The sequence below is a fragment of the Marmota monax genome, unplaced genomic scaffold, assembly GCF_021218885.2.
Source record: "Marmota monax isolate L192 unplaced genomic scaffold, Marmota_monax_Labrador192_F-V1.1 WCK01_AAM20220418_F8-fsc00038, whole genome shotgun sequence".
Classification (NCBI taxonomy): Eukaryota; Metazoa; Chordata; class Mammalia; order Rodentia; family Sciuridae; genus Marmota; species Marmota monax.
Genome location: NW_026692498.1, coordinates 2,699,840 through 2,718,813, shown reverse-complemented (window position 1 = coordinate 2,718,813; position 18,974 = coordinate 2,699,840). Strand labels below are relative to the sequence as shown.

General features: G+C 62.6%; 1 protein-coding gene across 6 annotated transcripts in view; it reads right to left on the bottom strand.

The window, feature by feature from the left end:
- Nucleotides 1-6,058: 6,058 nt before the first annotated feature.
- Kcnq1 (potassium voltage-gated channel subfamily Q member 1) overlaps nucleotides 6,059-18,974 on the bottom strand; it is a 285,308-nt gene continuing 272,392 nt past the window's right edge. For 5 of the 6 annotated variants that reach the window (XM_046444871.2, XM_046444870.1, XM_046444869.2 and 2 more), the window contains one exon: nucleotides 6,059-7,167. In XM_046444871.2, the coding sequence (XP_046300827.1) occupies nucleotides 6,949-7,167 (219 nt within the window). In that variant the 3' untranslated portion in view covers nucleotides 6,059-6,948. The remainder of the gene's footprint in view (nucleotides 7,168-18,974) is intronic. The other variant, XM_046444875.2, reaches the window with a different exon arrangement.

Here is an 18,974-nt window from a genome sequence, read left to right as displayed (position 1 = left end):
TCACTCCCATTGCCCTGGGCAGGAGGCGCAGTGGAGACGGTGCTTCCCGTGTGCCTGTCCCGAGGCCCTTCTGCAAGGTCCTCTGGCCCCTCCATCCCTGGGCTGTGTTGGCTGCCCTTGCCATTCAGGGAGAACTAGACGGATTTGGAGGCCCTTGCCAGCTGGGTCACTGGCGCTGGACGAGGCCCTGCCGGGAGGTGCTGCCCACTCCCTGGGGACCTGCTCTGTGGACTGCTGCCTCAGAGTCGTCTCTGTGCTGGTGCTGAGAGGAGCCCACCCGTCTCCAGGTGCAGCACGCTCCACCTTGGCCCTGGTCAGTGGCTTCACACTCATGTCTGCAGCCAGCACTGGGGAGTGGGGCTGCGATGACCTCTCAGCCCAGAGAGGTCAGGGGTCCTGCCCAAGGACACAAAGGAGCATGGCTGAGCCAGGAGAGGGACTGGATCCCTGGCTTCCAGCTTTAGCTTGTCCTTCATTCCACTGCCTTCATATGTTTTCACAATGGAGGTGACTTTCATCTCGTGTGTGTGTGTGTGTGTGTGTGTGTGTGTATGTATGCACAGGGGGGATGTAGGGAGGGATAAATATAAGAAACAACCACAAGGGTTTGGTGGGGTTTGGGCTAGCTCATCAATGGTCACGCATAATAGATATTTTCTTGAAAATCCAATTGGACTACCCCTGTGGCTGGAGCAATGGCAGCCTTCTTGGAACTAGTGGGCATGCCCTGAAGGGCGTTCTGGCTTTTGGCTATCTCAGGCAGGTTCAGTGCTGTATGACTCACCAACCTGTGTGGGCCAGCAGACCAGCTGCATTGGGTCCTGGGAATTTTCCTCAGACTTGGCCCTGGTATCCCTGGGGTCCCGGAAGGCCAGCTTGTTTTTGGCCAGGCCGTTCTTCCCTGCCCTCTGGCTTCCTGGCCCAGAAATGGACTTTTCTGCTGCTGGAAGCTCCATTTCTTCTCTGAGGATTTTCTTTTCTTTTTTCCCCACATTTTTTTATTGGTGCATTATAGTTGTACACAATGGGGGGATTTGTCGATCCATGTTTGTCCACGCACACAATGCAGCAGCGTGGCCCGGCCAGTGCCCGCCCCCCCCCCGCACTCCCCCTTCCTCCTTCCTCCCACCCTGGTCCCTTCCTCTACTGATCTTCCTTTGATTTTCATGAGACCCCCTCTTTCTTTTCCTTTTTCCTCTCGAGCTTCTGCATATGAGAAAAAACACATGACCCATGACCTTCTGAGTTTGGTTTAATTCACTTAACACAATGCTCTCAAGTTCCATCCATTTTCCTGCAAATAGCATAATTTCCTTCTTCTTTGTGGCTGACTAAATCTCCACTGTGCATGTCCACCACATTTTCTTTATCCCCCCGTCCATCGACGGACACCTAGGCTGGCTCCGTCGTCTGGCGGCTGTGAATGGTGTGTACGTGTGTCACTGTAGTGAGATGATTTAACTCCTCAGGGTCAATACCGAGGAGTGGGACAGCTGGGTCACGTGGAGGGTCCCTGCCTGATCTTTTAGGAGCCTCCCTACTGATTTCCACGGGGGTCTGCTAATTCACAGTCCACCCACAGTGTAAAGGGTTCCTTCCCCCACATCCTCCAGCACTGATTGGCATTTATAGTCTTTTTTAAAAATTGAAGTGTGTAGACAGACACAATACCTTTATTTGGTTTATTTATTCCTATGTGGTGCTGCGGATCCGACCGAGTGCCTCACATGTGCCCCAGCCCCAGCCCTGCCTGACTGGCCGGTGTGGGACGACAGCTCAGTGTGGATTTGATTTGCATTTCCCTAATTGCTAAAGATGTTGAACATTTTTTCATGTATTTTTTGACCATTTGTATTTCTTCTGTTGAGAAGTTCTGTTCAATTCATTTGCCCCTTTGTTAACTGGGTCATTTGTTTGGAGTTGTTCATATATTGTCGGTTTCAGTCCTCTATCAGAGAGGAGGCTCCTCTGTGGGTTCTCCATTCGCATTCCTAATTGTGTTCTTTGTGGTGCAGATGTGTTTTTAATTTGATGCCACCCATTTATTAATCCTTGGCTTATTTCCTGAGCTTTGGGGGTCCTGTTGAGGACGTCATTGCCTGTGCCTACAGGCTGGAATGTCCCCTGCATTTTCTTGTAGGAGTGGCGTAGTTTCTGGTCTAACTCTGAGGCCTTTGAGACATTTTCAGTTGACTTTTGTGTGCATGGTGAGAGATAAGGGTCTAGTCTTTCTTTCCTTCCTTCCTTCCTTCCTTCCTTTCTGTATGATGGATTGAACCCAAAGGGTTCTTAACCACTGAATCATATCCCAGCCTTAAAAAAAAAATTCTTTAGAGATAGAGTCTCGCTGAGTTGCTTAGGGCCTTGCTAAGTTGCTGAGGCTGGCTTTGAGTGTGTGATCCTCCTGCCTCAGCTTCCCCAGTCACTGGGATGGCAGCTTATGCCACCAGACCCCGCGAGGTCAGTCTTTTCTGAGGATTTTCTAACGTACAGTCACACCTTGCCTGGCCCTGCCCAGGGGCCCGGTTTCTCCGTCGGCACCTGGCGGGGAAGACCAGTGCTCTGAGGTGTCCGCTCGGGTGCCTGCTCGGCCTCCCCTGGGTGACTCACCCCTGGAGCACCCTGTTGTGGCTCCAGGGTTTTACCAGGGCTTCCTGGGCACGGGCCCTGCAGGAAGATGGTGCCCGGCAGCCCGTGCCACCCTTTGAAATCTGTCTCAGAAAGATTATGCTCTTCATGGAAGAAGTGTCAGGGGCAGATGGGACGAGCCGGGGATGGGTCTCCAGGGCTGTGGGTCCACAGCAAGAAGCAGAAGGGGCGCAGGTGGAGCCAGCTGCCGAGGCCATCTTGGGCAGCTCCAGGCTCGGCTTCGGCCTCGTTGGGCTGAGGGGCCCCTGAACTGAGGTCACCTCCCTCTCAAGCAGGTAAGAAGACAGCAGCTGGCTGGGAGGTCAGAGGTGGCTGGCTCGGGGGCTCCTCTGCCCCCGACGGGGCCCTGCAGGCTTGCCCACGTGCTGTGCTGCATAGTGGAGCTGGAGAGTGGCCTGGTGGGAGCTGCCGGGGCCCAGGGGGACTGGAACTCTGCTCAACTCTGGCTGCCCCGGGCACACCCCAGGCCCCGTTGCCCCCAGCCGTGGCTGGCCCAGGTGAGGACCTGCCCTGGGCAAGGGTCAGAGTGGGGGTGACAGGGCTCAGGGCCTGGACCACCTCCCCAGCTCATAAGCTCCATCCCAGGCCTCAAGAATGGGGCCAGAGGGAGACATGGGGGCAGGGAGTCACTGGGGGCCAGAGGAGACGGGGAAACAGCCTTGGGACCCACAGGGTGCCCCTGCAGGCCAGAGGGCAGCACCAGGGTGGAGCTGGGGAGTGGGTCCTCAGAGACGCATAGATCTACCGTGCTGGCTTGGGTGTCCTAGAGCCACAGCTCAGCTGTGGGTGGGCCTGGGCTGGCCTGGTCCCTTCCCTCAGGCCCGGAGTGTGTCCCCTCCCCCGGGTGCCCCTCAGATGGCATCCCCTACTGGTCCCTGCCACAGCCAGGCGCCCCGTGGCCAGAGCAGTGCTGGGTCACTTCTTTCCAGGCGGGCATGAGATTCCTTCACTGGCACTTTCTAAGCACCCAGTGGGGCAGACCTGTGCCAGCTGCCTGGTTCCAGGCTCCCTGCAGTCCCTTCCTCCCGTGGGGCCACCTGCCTGCTTCAATGGCTGGAAGGAAGTCTTTCCCTTAAAGGGGAAGGAGCTGGGAGGAGCTGGGGTCACTGGCTGGAGAAACTGGGCTCTGGGAGAGGGGCCCGCAGGCAGGGCAGCACCTCAGGAGCTGGCCAGGCAGTGGACACCAGAGTCGGCTGGGGGTGGGGGTGCAGGGCTCGGGCAGCTGTTCAGCTGGGAGTGGGGAGGGGCTCCCGAGGGTGAAGCTGGATGCAGGAGGGCCGGGGAGGAGCCTGGGGTCAAGCAGGCCCGTGAGGGGCTAGAGCCCAGTGTCACACCCTCGGGCGATGTTTCTGGCTACCTCTATTAAGCACCTACTGTGTGCCTGAGCTTACTGTCGGATTTCCATCGACCCCCTTCCCATACCTGCTCCAGGGCGCTTTGCACAGCCAGGGGTGGGAGGTGCGTGGGCGGCACCTGCCCTGCCAAGGCTCCTCTTCTCAGCACTGGCCTAAAGGTGGGAGAACCCCAGGCTGACCAGTGCCAGCCCGCGGGACTGGCCACCCCAGGGCCAAGTCCAGTGCCCACGGAGGGCAGCCTGGCAGGGGGAGCCTGGGCAGAGGAGCTGGGTGCCCCGGGAGGCAGGAGCCCCTCCTGGCCCCCCCCAGCAGATGCTCCTGGCACCCATTGGTCGTTGAGGACCTCAATAAGGGAGCCCAATTTGGAGACAAAGGCCCAGCTCTGCGGACAAATACTCATGGGTATTGTCAGCCCAGGCCGCCAGGCAGCCGAGGCGAGGCCCACAAAGGGCCGAAGAAAGGGGCCGAGGGAGGGGGCCGTGAATGGGCCTGGGCTGCACATGCCACTGTTGCCCGGGCGACGGCCCTCTCACGGAGAGGTCTGCCGGGCCATTGTCCGGGGCCCGCAGGACGTGTCACACACCAGATGGTCGTGTGCTGTCTAGGTCACTTATCGGGGGACAGAGTGAAGGAATGTGGCCGGCGCGGCAGGCCGGGCGCCATCTGTTCCCTCAGACGCGGGCATCGGGCGGGCACTGAGCGCTTGGCCGCTGGGCCCAGCCTGCACCAAGGCTTTAATTAGCTAATTCCATAATTGGACTTTATTTCAGGTAAATTGCATTTCACACCCGAGAGGGCTGCAAAGGCCCTTCCAGGAGCAAAGCCCTCGGGCACACAGTGGGTAAGGTGGCAGCAAAGCGGGCGGGCGCGGCAGCCGGGCTTGCCATGGCGGCTGGCCGGGCACCGTGGAGGGCCTGCCTCGCGGTGGCCAGCGCTTCCCGGGGTTTCCACAGATGTTTACGCAACGAGCCGACAGTGGCTTCTGCATTCCAGCAGTTGTCCTCGACGTTCGCGCCTCCCGTGGGTGTGGACGGGAGGTCAGTGCCAGTCAGGAGGACACCAAGGCCTCATGGGGGGAGTCCCCAGGAGTCACAGGCCTTGGGGTGCTCAGCATGAAGGGACCTGGAGTTCATTCCCTGCCACCTCACACCTGGGTCCTTGTCCCCACTGCTGGCCACCTCCTGCTTGCACACACTCAGTACAGCTCTGTCCTGGCACCTTCAGATGCCCTTGGCTCTGATGGCCTGGTCAGGATGGATCTTGGAAGGACAGGGGTAGGACAGAGTCCAGAGCATTGAGACTGGCCTGAAGACCAGGGTGTCTTGAAGACGGGCACTGTTCAAATTCACAGGCCGCTGCGAGGATGGCATGCCATGAATGAACTGTGGGCACCGGCCCAGGGCAGGCAGATGGAGCCCACCTGGCATATGCCTTCCACCCAGAAGGCGGGACAGGTGGGGGACATCATCTCGCCAACGGGAGGGCAAGGCTGCGAGGGCTGGGGTGAGCACGGGGGAGGCCTGGCCCTTCCTTGCATCCCAGCACCTTAAAGGCCAAAACTTGAGGTCCTGGAGAGGGGGCGTCCTGGGTCAAGGGCCAGCAAGGACTGGGTAGGGCGGATGGAGAGGCCCTGGCTTGTCTCTGAGGGTGGTTGCCCAGGGGCACATCAGTGCTGCCCCAGCCAGACCAGGCTCTGGACCAGACTTACGTGCTCTAAGTCCAGGGTCTGCTGGGAGACAGACAGTGACCACACCATGGTCATGTGTGGCCAACACCACCTGAAGTGGAATCCCCAGGGCCACCAGGGCTTTGACACGTGTCACAGCCCCTCTGAGCTTCTGAGTGTCCCCTCCAGTGTGGATAGGGGACACCTGCTCAGGCTGCCTAGGCACCCTGCCTCTAAGGGAACCATAGGGGTCCCGCCGTGAGGGGCTGTGGACGGGGAGGGACAGTTTCCTCTCCAGGTAGGGGAGCTTGGACCAGGAGGGGCAGATGCCCAGGGCAGCCATGGGAGATAGGAGGGCAGGGCCCGAGGTCTCATTGATCCTCCAGAATCAAGGCGAGAGCAGGGCCAAGATCAACCATGGCCCTCCGTGTTTATTGGGAAAGGCTTGCGCAATCAGCAATCAAAATCACACCGTGACCTCATTAGAACAGACCCAGCCACCGCAGACCAGCCGACAATGCCCGGAGGAGCCCGTCCCGCATGGAAATCCCCTGGCTTGGCAGCTGGTGAGGGGTGTGTGGCTCCGTCTGCGGGTCTGTCCAGCTGCTCCCACCAGGCGAGAATCACAGGCAGGGACCACATGCAGGGGTTGCTGTCCACAGGGGGTGGGAGAAGCTGCCTGTCCAGAGTGGGCAGTGGGCACCCCCATCCCCTGCCCCAGGGTCAGCATCTCTAGAGAACCAGGGAGTCGAGCCAGGCTCTCAGGCCTTGTGGTAGGCTGTCCTCTGGTCATTCTGCCTGTGCCCTGCTGGGCCCTGAATTGGAGGCAGGGCTCAAAGACCCACAGACCCTATCCGGGCTATTCCTGTGTCTCCCCCAGGAAGCCCCCTCATCTAACCGGGCTGGCCCCCCTCGGCCTGGGCCACATCCTGGCTCTGTGTGCCCAGGCCAGGCCCAATGCCCTGGGTATACCCTACCGTCGTGCCTCAGCGGCCATGCACGTGATGCCGTCACCACAGTTGGGGTGATGGCCTAGCCTAAGAGGGGCCCAACACCCAGCTGAGTCCTAGTACCCATTGGTGGGGAGGAGGTGGCTGGCCTAGGCCCTAAGCCTGGGCTCTGCTGGTGGCATGGCTCCGATACGGGAACCACGTCGTGCTCCCAGGGTCTTTGGGGAGGTGGCCAGGTCCAGGTGGGTACCCTGCTAAGAGGGGAGGTGGGGAGGGCCGCTGGGCTTCCACAGGCCTCCCCACCTAGGCCCACCCTGCCCAGCCCCCATCAGGATGCCTCATCAGGTCCTCTCCGGGGCACGGTCAGCTGTTCGTAGGTGGGCAGAGAGTTGCCGGGCAGGAAGAGCTTCGGGTGGACAGAGCCACCTTCGCTGCAGGACTGGACCACTTGGGCCCCGCCCCCACCAGGGGGGCCGCCCTGGTGCAGGGAGAGCAGCCGGTGGAGCAGGTCCGTGATGACCACCAGCCTCTGGTCCAGCTGCGTCACCTGCGGGGACAGGAACAGAGCTGAGTGTGAAGGTGGGGGCAGCCCAGTGCAGAGCCCCTCCAGCGTCACGGCAGACACGCCACTCATGACCTGGTCAGCGCTGCCCTCGACCCTGCTCATGTGTGCATGTGCCTACTGTGGAGTCTGTCCCCCTCCACGGCCTCCCCTGGACCTGGCGGCTGGAGGTCTCTCAGCCTGCTCCCAGCCTCTGCAGCTCTGGCCAGGCCCTCAGGGGCATCCAGGTGACCTGGCTCCGGAGTACTGACTTTACCACCATCTTGAGCTTCCTGGGGCCAGGCCAGGCTCCTCCCGGGTGGGGTCAGAGAGACCAGGGCTGTGTCTGCTCAGTCTGGAGGACATGAAGGCTGGACACAGCCGGGCCTAGTGTAGCAGGACTGGTGCGTGGCAGAGACCAGGGCTGGACACTGTTTAGGGCCTGGGAGGGTTCAGAGGACAGGGCCTGGAGGTGGCTTAGAGGTGGGTCAGGACCTGGAATGAACACGGCAGAGTGGGTGCCCCACAGAGGTGGCCCCATGGCTGCTGGGCCAACAGAGAAGCCCCACATGAACCAGGAACCGGAGGACGGTGTGGAAGAAAGAGGCCGCCGGCCCCGAGGGTAGTACAGATGAGAAGGCCCTGCCCGGGAGGTCAGAGCCAGGCAGCGGGCAGTCAGAGAGGGGGTGCCCATCCAGGAGCAGTGTGCTCTCCTGCATGGTGGGGTCTAGGGAGGTCGTGGGGCTCCGTTGGTGGCTCAGGGCTGGGTCGGGGCCAGTACTTGGTCTGCAGGGTACTTGGGGTCGTCCCCTCAGGTACGCTGTTAGATTTGTAGTCCCCTCCCCCACCCAGAGCACTGGAAACACCAGGAATGGTGGTGGGGGGGGCTGGGGACCTGGGGGCCAGGCCTACAGAACGGCTTCATGGAGCAGAGACCACGGAGAAGACTCAGGCACGAGCTGCCTGCTGGGCCCCGAGGAGTCCGCCGGGCCTCTGTCCACCACACATGCACGCGCTGTCCCTGGCAGGCCTGACCCCTTGGGCCCACCTGGCCCCTAGGGTTGGGGCCGAGCTGGAGTGTAGGGGTGCTGGAGGCAAAGTGGGCACCAACCCTGCACTGGCCAGGTGGGCAGCCCGTTGATTCTGTGGGTCCAGGCCCAGCTCCACAGGATGGTGCCACGGTCCTCGACCCTCCTGCATACAGTGGACTCTGGGTGCAGGGAAGGAGGAGCGGCAGCCTAGGGCCTGCCCAAGGGGCTGAGGGAGAGGAGCCGTCTCTCCTGGGTTGGGGGCGGAAGGCCTGTCCTGCATCCCAGAATGACCGACAGGCTCCTTCCACGGCGAGGGCCTCTGCCCTTCCAGGAGGAGGAAGCCTGGTGTCCCCAACCTGGAGCCATGGTGGCTGCATCATCTCCAGGACACTTCCAGTCCCTCCTGCTCTGCCTCCAGCCATCCCAGGCCCAGGGACAGCTGTGTGTCTGAGGTCGGACTGCCCAGGCCACGGGGGCCTCATTCCTTATTTTCCCCAGTTGAACTTGATGTGCCCACACTGTGACGAGGCTGCAGGGCTGCCTGGCTTGGTTGGGCTGGGGGCCTGGAGCCACTCTGTGGCCCCTGCCCCAGGGGCCCACCAGCATCCTAATTCTCTGTAAGTCACAGAGGACAGCCACCGCCAGCAGCCACAGATGCCAATGCTAGGCTCGGCAGAAGAGGGGCCTTGCTCAGGGTCACTGTTGGGACCCCTGAGGTCCACCTGGCCCCCTGTAGCCCCCCCCCCCCAGGGCTCCACACTAGGGGCAAAACTGGAGGATAGTTGGTGTTGGGTCAAGGGCAGAGCTGGGTAGGGGCTGGAACCAAACCCCCCAGGAGCAGCCGCTGAGAGCCGAGGGCGGAGCTGACGCAGGAGGGAGGCAGCCAGGTAGAGGGCAAGGCGGGGTGTCCCTCTCGTTCACCTGCTGGACCCCTGGGGCTCATGTTGCCAGCCCCCTCAGTCCCTACCTACTTCTGCCCTGGGAGAACAGTGGGGGGGGGCAGCCCGGCTTCAGGGGCTGAGTGGGGAAACTGAGGCCCAGGGACCTGCGGATGCACAGAAGGTGGGTGTAGCCAACGCCAGGCTTGCTCCTTTTGGGTGGATCCTGGTTTCTCCTCCTGGATGGTGCCTGGGGCGCTGCATGGCTTCCTGGCCTGGGTTAAGTTTGCTGGATATTGATTGGTTTGGCATTAATTAAAGCACCAAATACATTGCAGAGGAAAATCTGTGGTTTCATAAATTTTCACTTTACGGCATTTGAACATCTGTTGGAGCCCCATGTGTGCTAATGGGTTGGGAAGCCTTTGTAGGGACTTCTTGGGGAACATCATTCAGAGGATGGTGGCTGTTGGGTGTGGCTCTGTGTTGAGCCACCTTGGGGTGACAGGGAGGACAAGCATCGTGGAGAGCTGTGCTCAGCCTCCTGCAGAGGAATGGGGTGGGGGCATGGGGTGGGGTGGGGGTGGTGGCTGCAGGCTGAGCACAGCTGAGCCTCCCTTCCAGTGCCACTGAAGAAGTCCCTGAAGGGTCCTGCTGGGGCTGGTTCCCAAGCTCATTGTGACCCTGCGGCTGTTGCCATGCAACTGGTGTTTTGAGGGACTGTCAGGGTCTCTGGTCCCCAGGGACGTCTCATTAGTGGGCTGCTGGGTCCCTGAGCTGGCCCAGAGTCTGGGGCCTCACTGCCACCTCCTCACACAAGAAGAACAGGGCTGAGAAGGCAGGGAGAAAGAGTGGACCTCTCCAAAGCCTCTGGGTGCCGGGGTGGATACCTGGGTCCCTCTGGTCATCTGTGGGGTCTCCCAGCTCCCCCCGCTGCCTGCAGGATCTTCCTGAGTAATCCTGGTCACCCACAGGGCTGTCCTGCATTGTGGGCTGCCGTGCGTCCTCTTGGGTCATCTAGTCACCTCTGGGTTCTTCCCACACTGTCCCCCAGATCCACGCCTGGTGGGGAGAGCTGCTCTTCCAGACCAGCGTGGACACCATGTACTCCTCCGGGCCGTCCCCCCAGAGCAAGGCCCGAGGCTGGGAACCACACTGTTCGCCTGTTGGCTCTGCCGGGCCCAGTGGGGTGGGGTGGAGCTGTGCTCAGACTGGTCCTGGAGGCCAAGTGAGACGCAGGTACTGGACCTGGAGAGGCTTCCTTTCCTCTTCTGACAAGCTCGTGTTCCCAGCAGGTCATGTGCTGGGGTGGGGAGGAGCTTGCTTACCTGTACCTCCGCGGGGTGCCAGGGCTCTGGGGGCACCCCGTGGAAGGGGCCTTCCCTGCCCTGCCTGCGTCCAGCCCTGCTGACCTGCCACGGGAAGGGCCCTGGCCTGGGCTTAGGGTGGTGCCTCTCAGTCCCAGACCTCAGTTCCTGAGACAGGACTTCAAACAGAGATGGACCCTGAGTTGCCTGGCCCAGGAGCCCCCTCTGGGGTCCTGGTGATGCTGCCGAAGGAGCGGAGGGGCACCCTCACCAGCAGCCCAGGCCTCCACCCCAGGGAGATGCCTCTGAATGGGCAGGTGCCTGCAAGGCACTGCCACCTTTGAGAGAAGGCAGTGCCCACACTGGGCACTGGCTTGGTGTTCCCCAAGAGCCATGAGACAGATCAGTTTTGGGGATCTCAGATCTCCCCACTATTTGCAGTTTGACAGTGATTCAAAGGGCAGGGCCAACAGAAGCCCCTTTGTGCCCTGCCTCGACTCAGCGATTAACAACCATAGACGACTTATGCGGGCTTCGGAAGAGAGAAAAGCAACTAGAATAACAGCTAGTCAGAGGCCCGCGGCGGCTGCCGATCAGACCCGAGGCAATGGGGGTTTCTGTTTGATGTGGTTATGAATTTGTTTTCAAAAGAAAATCTTGAAAAAGAGTCTTTCAAGAGAAATTTTTGCAGAACCTGCCCAGCCTTGATCCCTGCTTGGGACCCCCGAAGGCATGGATCCTCGGACTGCCTTAGCCAGCCGGGCAGGCCAGGCCAGGCCAGGGACGCTAGGGCCCAGCCCCAGGGGAGGAAGCCCGTGATGTGCCCGGGCTGGACGCCCTGGGGCAGCAGCCCATGCTTCCCTGGGATCCTTGTTGGACGGTGTTCAAGGCAGGGTGGTCCTCCTGGAGGGAGTCCCTGTGGGGTCACAAGGTGAAGGCCACCCTGGGAGCCACCCTCAGGGCCAACCTCAAGATGCTTAATGCTGGCATGGGGTTAGTGGGTGCCAGCCCTGGCACCAAAGTGGCCACAGGGAGCAGGGGAGAGGCCCCAGGAAAAGGGCAGGTGTGTGGGAGACTGGCCAGCAAGCTCTGCCGGGCTGGGGTCCCCAGCCCACCTGCGCACCGGCCGGCTCTTACTGCACTGCACCCGGCATCCACAGGCCAGGAGATGAAAAGGAAGCCCGACTCCCCCGGAGCTGCCCCGGCTGCTGCTCCCGACTCTGCTCTTGTGCAGCTTCCCTGGCATGGGCGAGGGTGGGCGGATACCACCGCAGTGGGGTCCCACGTCACGCGGGACGCACATGGGGATTGGTGAGAGGAGGAAGTCGGCCCTGCGTCCCCAGGGCATAGTGAGGAGTTTGGACAGAAGTTGGGGGCTGGTGTGGGGCCCATGATAGGCCTTTATTAAGTCCTACTGTGTGCTGGGATTTATGTGTCTCATTTCTAAGTCCCTTTGGGGGCAGAGCCACTGCTGCTCATTCCACAGACTCCGGCAGAGGCAGGGCGAGGCTCCAGGAGGGCTGTGTGAGGGAGGCCGCTCCTGGGGGGGTCTCCACCTCCCTCCCAGCTGCAAGCCCTCGGGTGCCTCAGGCTCTGGTGGGCCTGCATACTGGACACTCTGGGCTCCCGTCCCTGCATATCCAGCCCAGCCTGGCAGCCCTCTCTTGCTGGGACTGCTCCGGTAGCCGAGGGGCTCACGTCCCCACCCCGCTGCACTCCCACACGGTGGTCTTTTCAAAACACAAACCAGTTCACGTCTCTGCCCTGCTGGTCCAGGACCCCCGTGGCCCCTAAGGTGTCGGACACACCCCCACATCCCTGTGGTTCCTTCTCTTCCTGCTCTCTCCACTCTGGGCCTTTGCTGCTCCTCAAACATGGTGGTGTCCCTGCCTCTAGTCCTTTGTCCCTGCTGCTGGGCTCAGGTCTTGCCAACGTCACCTCCATCCTCAGCCCCCCCCCCAGCCTGCGGGCCTTCCTCACCTGTTATCTCCCCCCCGGGGCCCCCCCCACCTCCTTGCCGAGTGGCCTCAGTGGCAGCACTGGGGGACCCAGCACTGTTCAAGGAATATGGCGGTGCCTGGGGCAGGGGAGGCAGGTTCCTGCCTACCTGGGCCCAGAACTGGTGTCCACGGTGGGACTGGGTCCTTGATGCTTTGTAAGGTGGGTGTCACCTTAGAGGCTATGAATCAAGGGCCCTGTCCCACTGCTGTCCTCATGTCTCTCACCATTCTGCCTGCTGGGTGGCCAGAAGACGCCACACTGTGGAAGTGACCTGAGCCACTGCCACCATCAACCCTACCATGGCCCCGTGACCAAAGGCCTCTCCGGAATGCAGGCTCCTGCCCTCTGAGCGGTGCCAGGGCAGGAAGAGTCCCTCCACTAGGTTCACCAGCATAGCCTCAGGCTTCTGCCAGCTCCCCCTCCTGATGGGGGCCTGGCCCTGAGAACCCTCACCAGCGCCAGGCCCTAGCAAGTGGCCCCCAGGGTGGGGCGACCCTGCCTGCCCCCCACACTCAGTCTGGGCCCCTCTGCTGGCCCCTCTGCACGAGGCTGTGTCTTCTTGGGGCTCCAGGACCCCATCTCCAAGCCATACAGGTTCATTCGCACCTCGGCTCGGCAGGCCAATGAGGACGCAGAGCCCCAGCTGCCACCAGCCTCCTCCTCCATCTCAGAAAACGGCCCGACACCCACACGGTGTGACCGACTCTCCAGACGCCTGGTTTAGACCACTTCCCACCGGCTGGGGGGCCTTTGCCCCTCAGGAGTCCTAGTTCTCCTCTTTCCTTCTTCACTTTTTCCTGAAGCCATGTCCCCCCTGGGTCGTCCGGGCCTGTGCCTGCTTGAACAGTCTTCCCCAGACCGATGCTGACATGTTTCCTTCTAGTACATTTAGGTTCGCATTTTATTGGGGAGGCTTGGATTCGTGAGGGACGGTTTTGAACCACAGACTTGCCTTTGGTGTGACCGCTTATACTCCACTGAGTCGTGACATCCCTTTAGGACAAGTTCCCCAAATGTCTACATCGACTGGAGGATCCTCACCAGACAGCTTTAATGTGGGGGCAGGGTGAGGGAGGTGGCCAGGAAACATCTGGGTGACCTTGAGGACTTTGCTCTGCCTCCCTAGTCTGAGAGGGAGGCCACTCGCTCCTCTATTTAGAACACACAGAGGCCTGCCCCTCACCCCTCCTTTGCATTCTGAGCAAAAGATGAAGTCATTCCCGAGGCCAAGGGGTGCCCTGGGATCCTGGCCTCTGCTGCCCCTCCTAGCCACCTCTTCTCCACTGGCCCTGGTCACAGGGGCTTCCTCTCTGCTCCTCTAGCTGCTGGAATGTCCTCCTGGGTGGTCATGCGGCTCACACTCTGCCTGGCCCTTAGCCCCTGGGGGTCCGAGTGTGTCCAGTCGCAGCCCTTTGGGCTGGCACCGAGGGGCCCCACACGGCTGACATGTGGCCTCGCCCCACCTCAGCATCCCTGCTGGGGCTGACATGCACCTGGAGCCGCCCTTGGCCACAGCCTCCCCAGCACTGCCGACACCATCCTGGAGGAGGGCTCAGGACAGAGGTGACCGAGTGGCAGCTCGAGGGGCCTGCAGAGCACACAGCTCCCGCATGGCCTTTGTCCCCATTCCCGGAGCGGGGCCTGGTGGCAGAACTCAGTGCACAGAGGGCAGGAATCTGCCTAGGACCCCTGACAGGTGGGGAGGGGAGGGAGGAGACCTGCCCTCCCCAAGGGTCTGCCCAGCCCCTCCCTGGCCTTGCGAGGTCCTGCCTGGGGAGGCAGCTGCCCCCGCCCTCCTGCCCGTCTCCAGCAGCCCTGCCTGGGCAGGCGAGTGGGTATGCAGGGCAGGCTGGAAAGGCGCTGGGAGCCGAGAAGCCGTGTTTGTGCTGGCCCCGGCCCGGGCCCCACCTGCATTTGATTCTCCTCTGACGACCGCCTGCCTCCCGGAAGCCAGGAGGGCGCCAGGCAGAACACTCTGTGCCGGGAAGGCAGGGAGCTCCACTGCCTCGGCCAAAGCAGGCGGCCAGCGACCCTGGGCCCTGGGAGGTGGCAGGTGGGCAGCAGCCCCTGGGGTCCAGTCTGCCCCGGGCTGCCTCCGTGGGCCCTGCGCTGACTGCGCTCCCGCCAGCTCCCCGCAACACCTGGGGCCTGGGCAGCACAGGACCCCAGATGCACCCCGCCCCAGGATCCCAGCAAACCTCTCCCTGTCCTCATGCCCAGCCGTCCCTTTGTCCCCTTCCTTTGTCCCTGGAAAACCATGACCCTGTGGCTGCAGGGCCTCAGAACTCCTCCTGGCTTCCGTTTCCATGCCAGAACCACTGTGTCCTCTCTGACCTGCCTCTGTGCCCCCCTCGGCCAGCAATGGGGTCCGTCTGGACACACTCGGTGGAGCCCCTCCTCGTGACCGTCACTCATTCACCCAACAGACGTCTTGTGTTCCCCTCATGGCCAAGCCTCTGGGAAGTGGCACTGCCGTCCCCTCCCCCTGGTGCCAGCGCTGGCCACCTGCTGGATCATGCCTCGTGGGGTCTCCTGACCACAGTGTGGGCTCCACCCGTACCTGGCTGTCCCTGTGGCCACACTGACATTGACCCGCCCTTCCCTGGCCGATCTTCTCCAGGAGACACCGCCAGCTCTCCCTCTGTGGGACACTCTGCCTTGGCCATCTGGGGCTTCCTTCCATGGCTCTCCTCTTTCTAGAACATTCTCATGAACCCTCTAGACATGGATGTCTCCCCAGCTTTCACTCCAGCCCAGGCCTGAGGCCCCAGGGTGCTGGATGCCTGCTCCGGACATCTCGTGGGCATCTCAGGCTCCAGGGTGGGGCGGCTTTATGTCCCTGTTTCTTGTCCACGCACTTCTGTCCATCCCATTACCACCTAACCGCTGCCTCCCTCCAGGCAGGGGCGTGGCCAGGCTAATAGCGGCCACGTCCCTCACCTGTTGGGTGACCTGGGCTTTGGCACCCCTCAGCAGGGAGGGCTCAGTGATTCTGTTCTGTGGCTCAGGGCAGCCGTGGGGCTCGGGCTGGTCACATCTGGGGGCTGAGGCTAAGGTGGGACCCCTGGGCACTTCAGAGCTGCCTCTGGCCACTTCCCCAGCCCCTGACACGGGTTGGACCCACCCCGGGTGTCTCTCCCTTGCCCGTCTGTCAGGCCATCCCTGGTCCCTCCTTGCCCAGGACTGTGGCCTTGCACTGGACCCTTGGGACAGCCTCCCAGGCTGCTCCTGGCCACACTGGCCCAACCGCTGCCCGTCAAGGAGCTGCCGTGCGCCTGCCCGCTGGAGCCCTGCGCCCAGGCCTGCCGCGCTGGCGCTGCCTCGACGTCCGTCTGTTCCTGGGTTCTGCGATGGAAGCTCTGTGCGGCTCTGGGTGAGGCTGAGGCGGCGGCCTGCTGGACCTGCTGGCCTCCCTCCAGGCCGCCCCCTGCAGCAGGCACGCCAGCGCCCCTGTTGACCCTCCCGGCTATTTCCACCATCGTGGCACAGGAGCTGCGACATCCCGGTGGCGGGGACATCAGAGGTAACCTGATACGGCCTGGCTTTGCTTGCTTGTTGTGCTCAGCGCAGGTTTGGAGGCTGCCTTTGAAACAGGTCCCCGGGGGCTTGTGCCTCTGGCCACAGCCTCCTCCAGGGACCTGCATGCCCCGAGACCCGGGCCCTCATGGTGGACACAGAAGCTGACGGCGCCCTTCTCTCCAGGATCCTGGGGAGGGGACCCCTGCTCTGAGGATGGCCGTGCCCTGGGGACCTACCCGCAGGCTCTGAGCTGCCTTCCGGCTTGCGGCTGTCCCCTGCCTGGGCTGTCACCCAGCCCCACCTCCTGGCTGAGATCCCACCTGCGTCCCCAGGTGGGGTGGGTCCCCCGCTCCTCACGATGTCTCCTGCCTCCTTTTCTGAAGCCCCACTTTGGGGTCATCCGACAGCACCCCAAGCCTCCCTAATTCTCCCAGCCCTGGCCCTGGCTTCTGCCTCGAACCTTTGCCCCCAGTCGTCCCCCTCATAGTAACTGGCATTTTCCAAACATTCCAAGCCTCTGGTCTCCCTTTCCTCACCCCTGATAAGGACCTGACCTCTGCCCCAGGCCCCCACCGTCACACCACAGTGGCCCCTCCTTGGGGCAGTTTTTCCCCCACTGTTGGCCTCTATGCCTCCAATGACCTCGACTTCCATGTGCCCTTGAGCCCACTGACTGAGCCCCAAGGGAGCACATCGCCTTCCTAGCCCACCCCTGCTGGTGTGGCTGGCCACCTCCCCCCAGCCCCACTGGCTCCTGTCCTTCCTGGACACTTGGGCAGGCTCTGCTTTAGGCCTTTGCTCTTGTCGCTCCATGAACCCAGGCTGCCCTTCCCCGGGGGGGTATTAGCAGCACCCCTCCCAGGTCGCCCACGCCCTTGCCCCACGGACACTGCCTCGTCCATTTTCTCTGGGGCCATCAGCACTTCTGGTTTCCTGAAGTGAGGCGAGGGAATCAGGCCCACCAAGAGGCCAGACTGTCTGGACTTCTGCTGGTGGGTGACCGTGTGTGTTCCTGGGGCTCTGGGGCAGGTTCCACTGCAGCTGTGTGGCCCCGCGCTGTGGGGGAGGGAGCCAGGAGCCAGGCTGCGGGGCAGAACCCCGGCTGGTGGCGGGCACTGAGGGGGACCTGGGTACAGGGGGCTGGATGTCCATCCCCACCACCACTCCTCACTCAGTCCCAGCCTGGAGACGGTGGCCCCATGACTCAGCCGAGCGAGCAGGGCCGAGCTGCAGCTGCAGCTGACCTAGACGGGTGGGCAGCCCCCAGCCCCGGCCTACCCAGGACAGGGCCTCTCTCCCTCCCTCCCCCGCTTCCGGCTCCTGCTCCTAGGACAGAATTCCCTGGATTCAGAGCCCCTGGGGCTGGAGCCAGGTTGGAGGCTGGGCCTGGGGCCTCTGGGCTGGGGTCCCAGAAGGGGGCTGGGTAGCCAGGCCTGGAAGCTGGGATCAGACTCTTTCCTGGCACCTGGGAGAGCCGTGTGGGGAGGCAGGGCGGGCTCCACCAACACCAGGGTGCATGCCCCCGGAAGCCGCTCTCCTGTGGAAGCTGCAGGGACCCCTTTCTGCTCGGGCCGTGCCCGGCACTTGCTGTCCCCACTTGGGGACAGGATGGCACCTCCCATATCTGTTTCTCCCCAGCCTCTGGGGCCCAGATCCCCAGCCAGCAGCCCCCAGCTTCTGTCCTGCCCTCTTGCAACCTCAGGCCCCCTCCCGCTGCCCCTTTGGGGTGGGAGCCTGGTGCCAGCCCCAGGCTGTCCCTGTGGGGGGAGCCAAGATGGTCTCTGAGGAGACCTGGGGGCCGGCCCTCTGAACTGGACTAGGGCAGGGCTGGCGGTGGACGAGAAGGCCTTCAACGCCTTGAAGGCACATGTGAAGGAGTGACCTGGGGTCCTGGTCTCCCACTGTGCCCACCGTCCACCTCCCCCTCCTCCCCAGGGCTCGGCCATGGTGCCCAGGCTGCTCCTCGGTGCTGCACTGGGGCATGTACTCTGCATGCCACCCCACCTGGACATGTGGCCTGAGAGGGTGCTCCAGTCACCCGCGGGGCAGCCGAAACTCGTCTCCATCCCTGCACAGACACCTCACTGTCGGGGACAGTCCCCGTCCACACTCCTTGTGGCTAGGTGGGGGCAGCTCCCCCGCAGGCCACCTCTCTGACAGTCCAGGAGGAGGGTGAGGAGCTGGGGAGCAGGTGGGCGGCAGGAAGTCACTGGGGCTCCAGGCCAGCCCCGCGCTCCAGTCCCATCTGGACATATTTGGCAGGACCTGCTCCCCTCTGCTCCCAGGCTGGCCGGATGGACCCTGGTGCTGGACGCTTCCAGCCCTCCCACATCTGGAGCCCACCTTCTTCTGTCCCCAGGGCTCACCCCGGATCCATTCCCTGTGCCGTGGGAAGAGCGGCCGCCTGCCCAGGCCTGGCCAAGGGCACTGGGGCCTGGTGTTGTCACCTCCCACCTCTTTCTTTGCCTCCACAGGAGGGACCGAACAGGGACGTGGGTGGCTAAGGAGGTGCCGGAGGCGCTCCTGTGACCGACTGCACTGCCACACCAGGGTGTCCTCCTCAGGCCCAGAGCCTGGGAGATGTCCCCACAGGCCTCCTGTCCCCGGGATGTTGTGGGCACAAGCATCACTCTCACGCCTCCATTCAGTGGACATCTCCACACTAGCCTGTCCCCAGCAGGGAGCAGGGGCCTTGGCTAGAGAGGGCCTAGGACCAAGTCCCAAGCACGGTCCCTCAGCCCAGAGCCCCGCCAGTCCCTGAGACTTCTGTCTTCTCCCCACCTCCTCTGCCTGCCTCGGCCCAGCTCCCAGACCACAGCCGGTGACCCCAGGGCTCAGCCGGCCTTGGGGAATGTCCCCTGCCCCCTTGACCCCAGCCTCGCCCCTTGCCCTGCAGCGGTCACTCAGGTGGTGGTGTGGGTTTTGTGGTGTGGAGCCTCTGGCCCGGGGGATGGGCACCAGCAAGACCCCAAGCCTGCAGAAGGCCCCAAGCTGCCATTCCCCCGTGTGACCCCCGTTTTCAGAGGGCAGGCAAGTTGTCGGGGGCTCCATGGGTGCCCGTGTTGAGTAGGCACCCG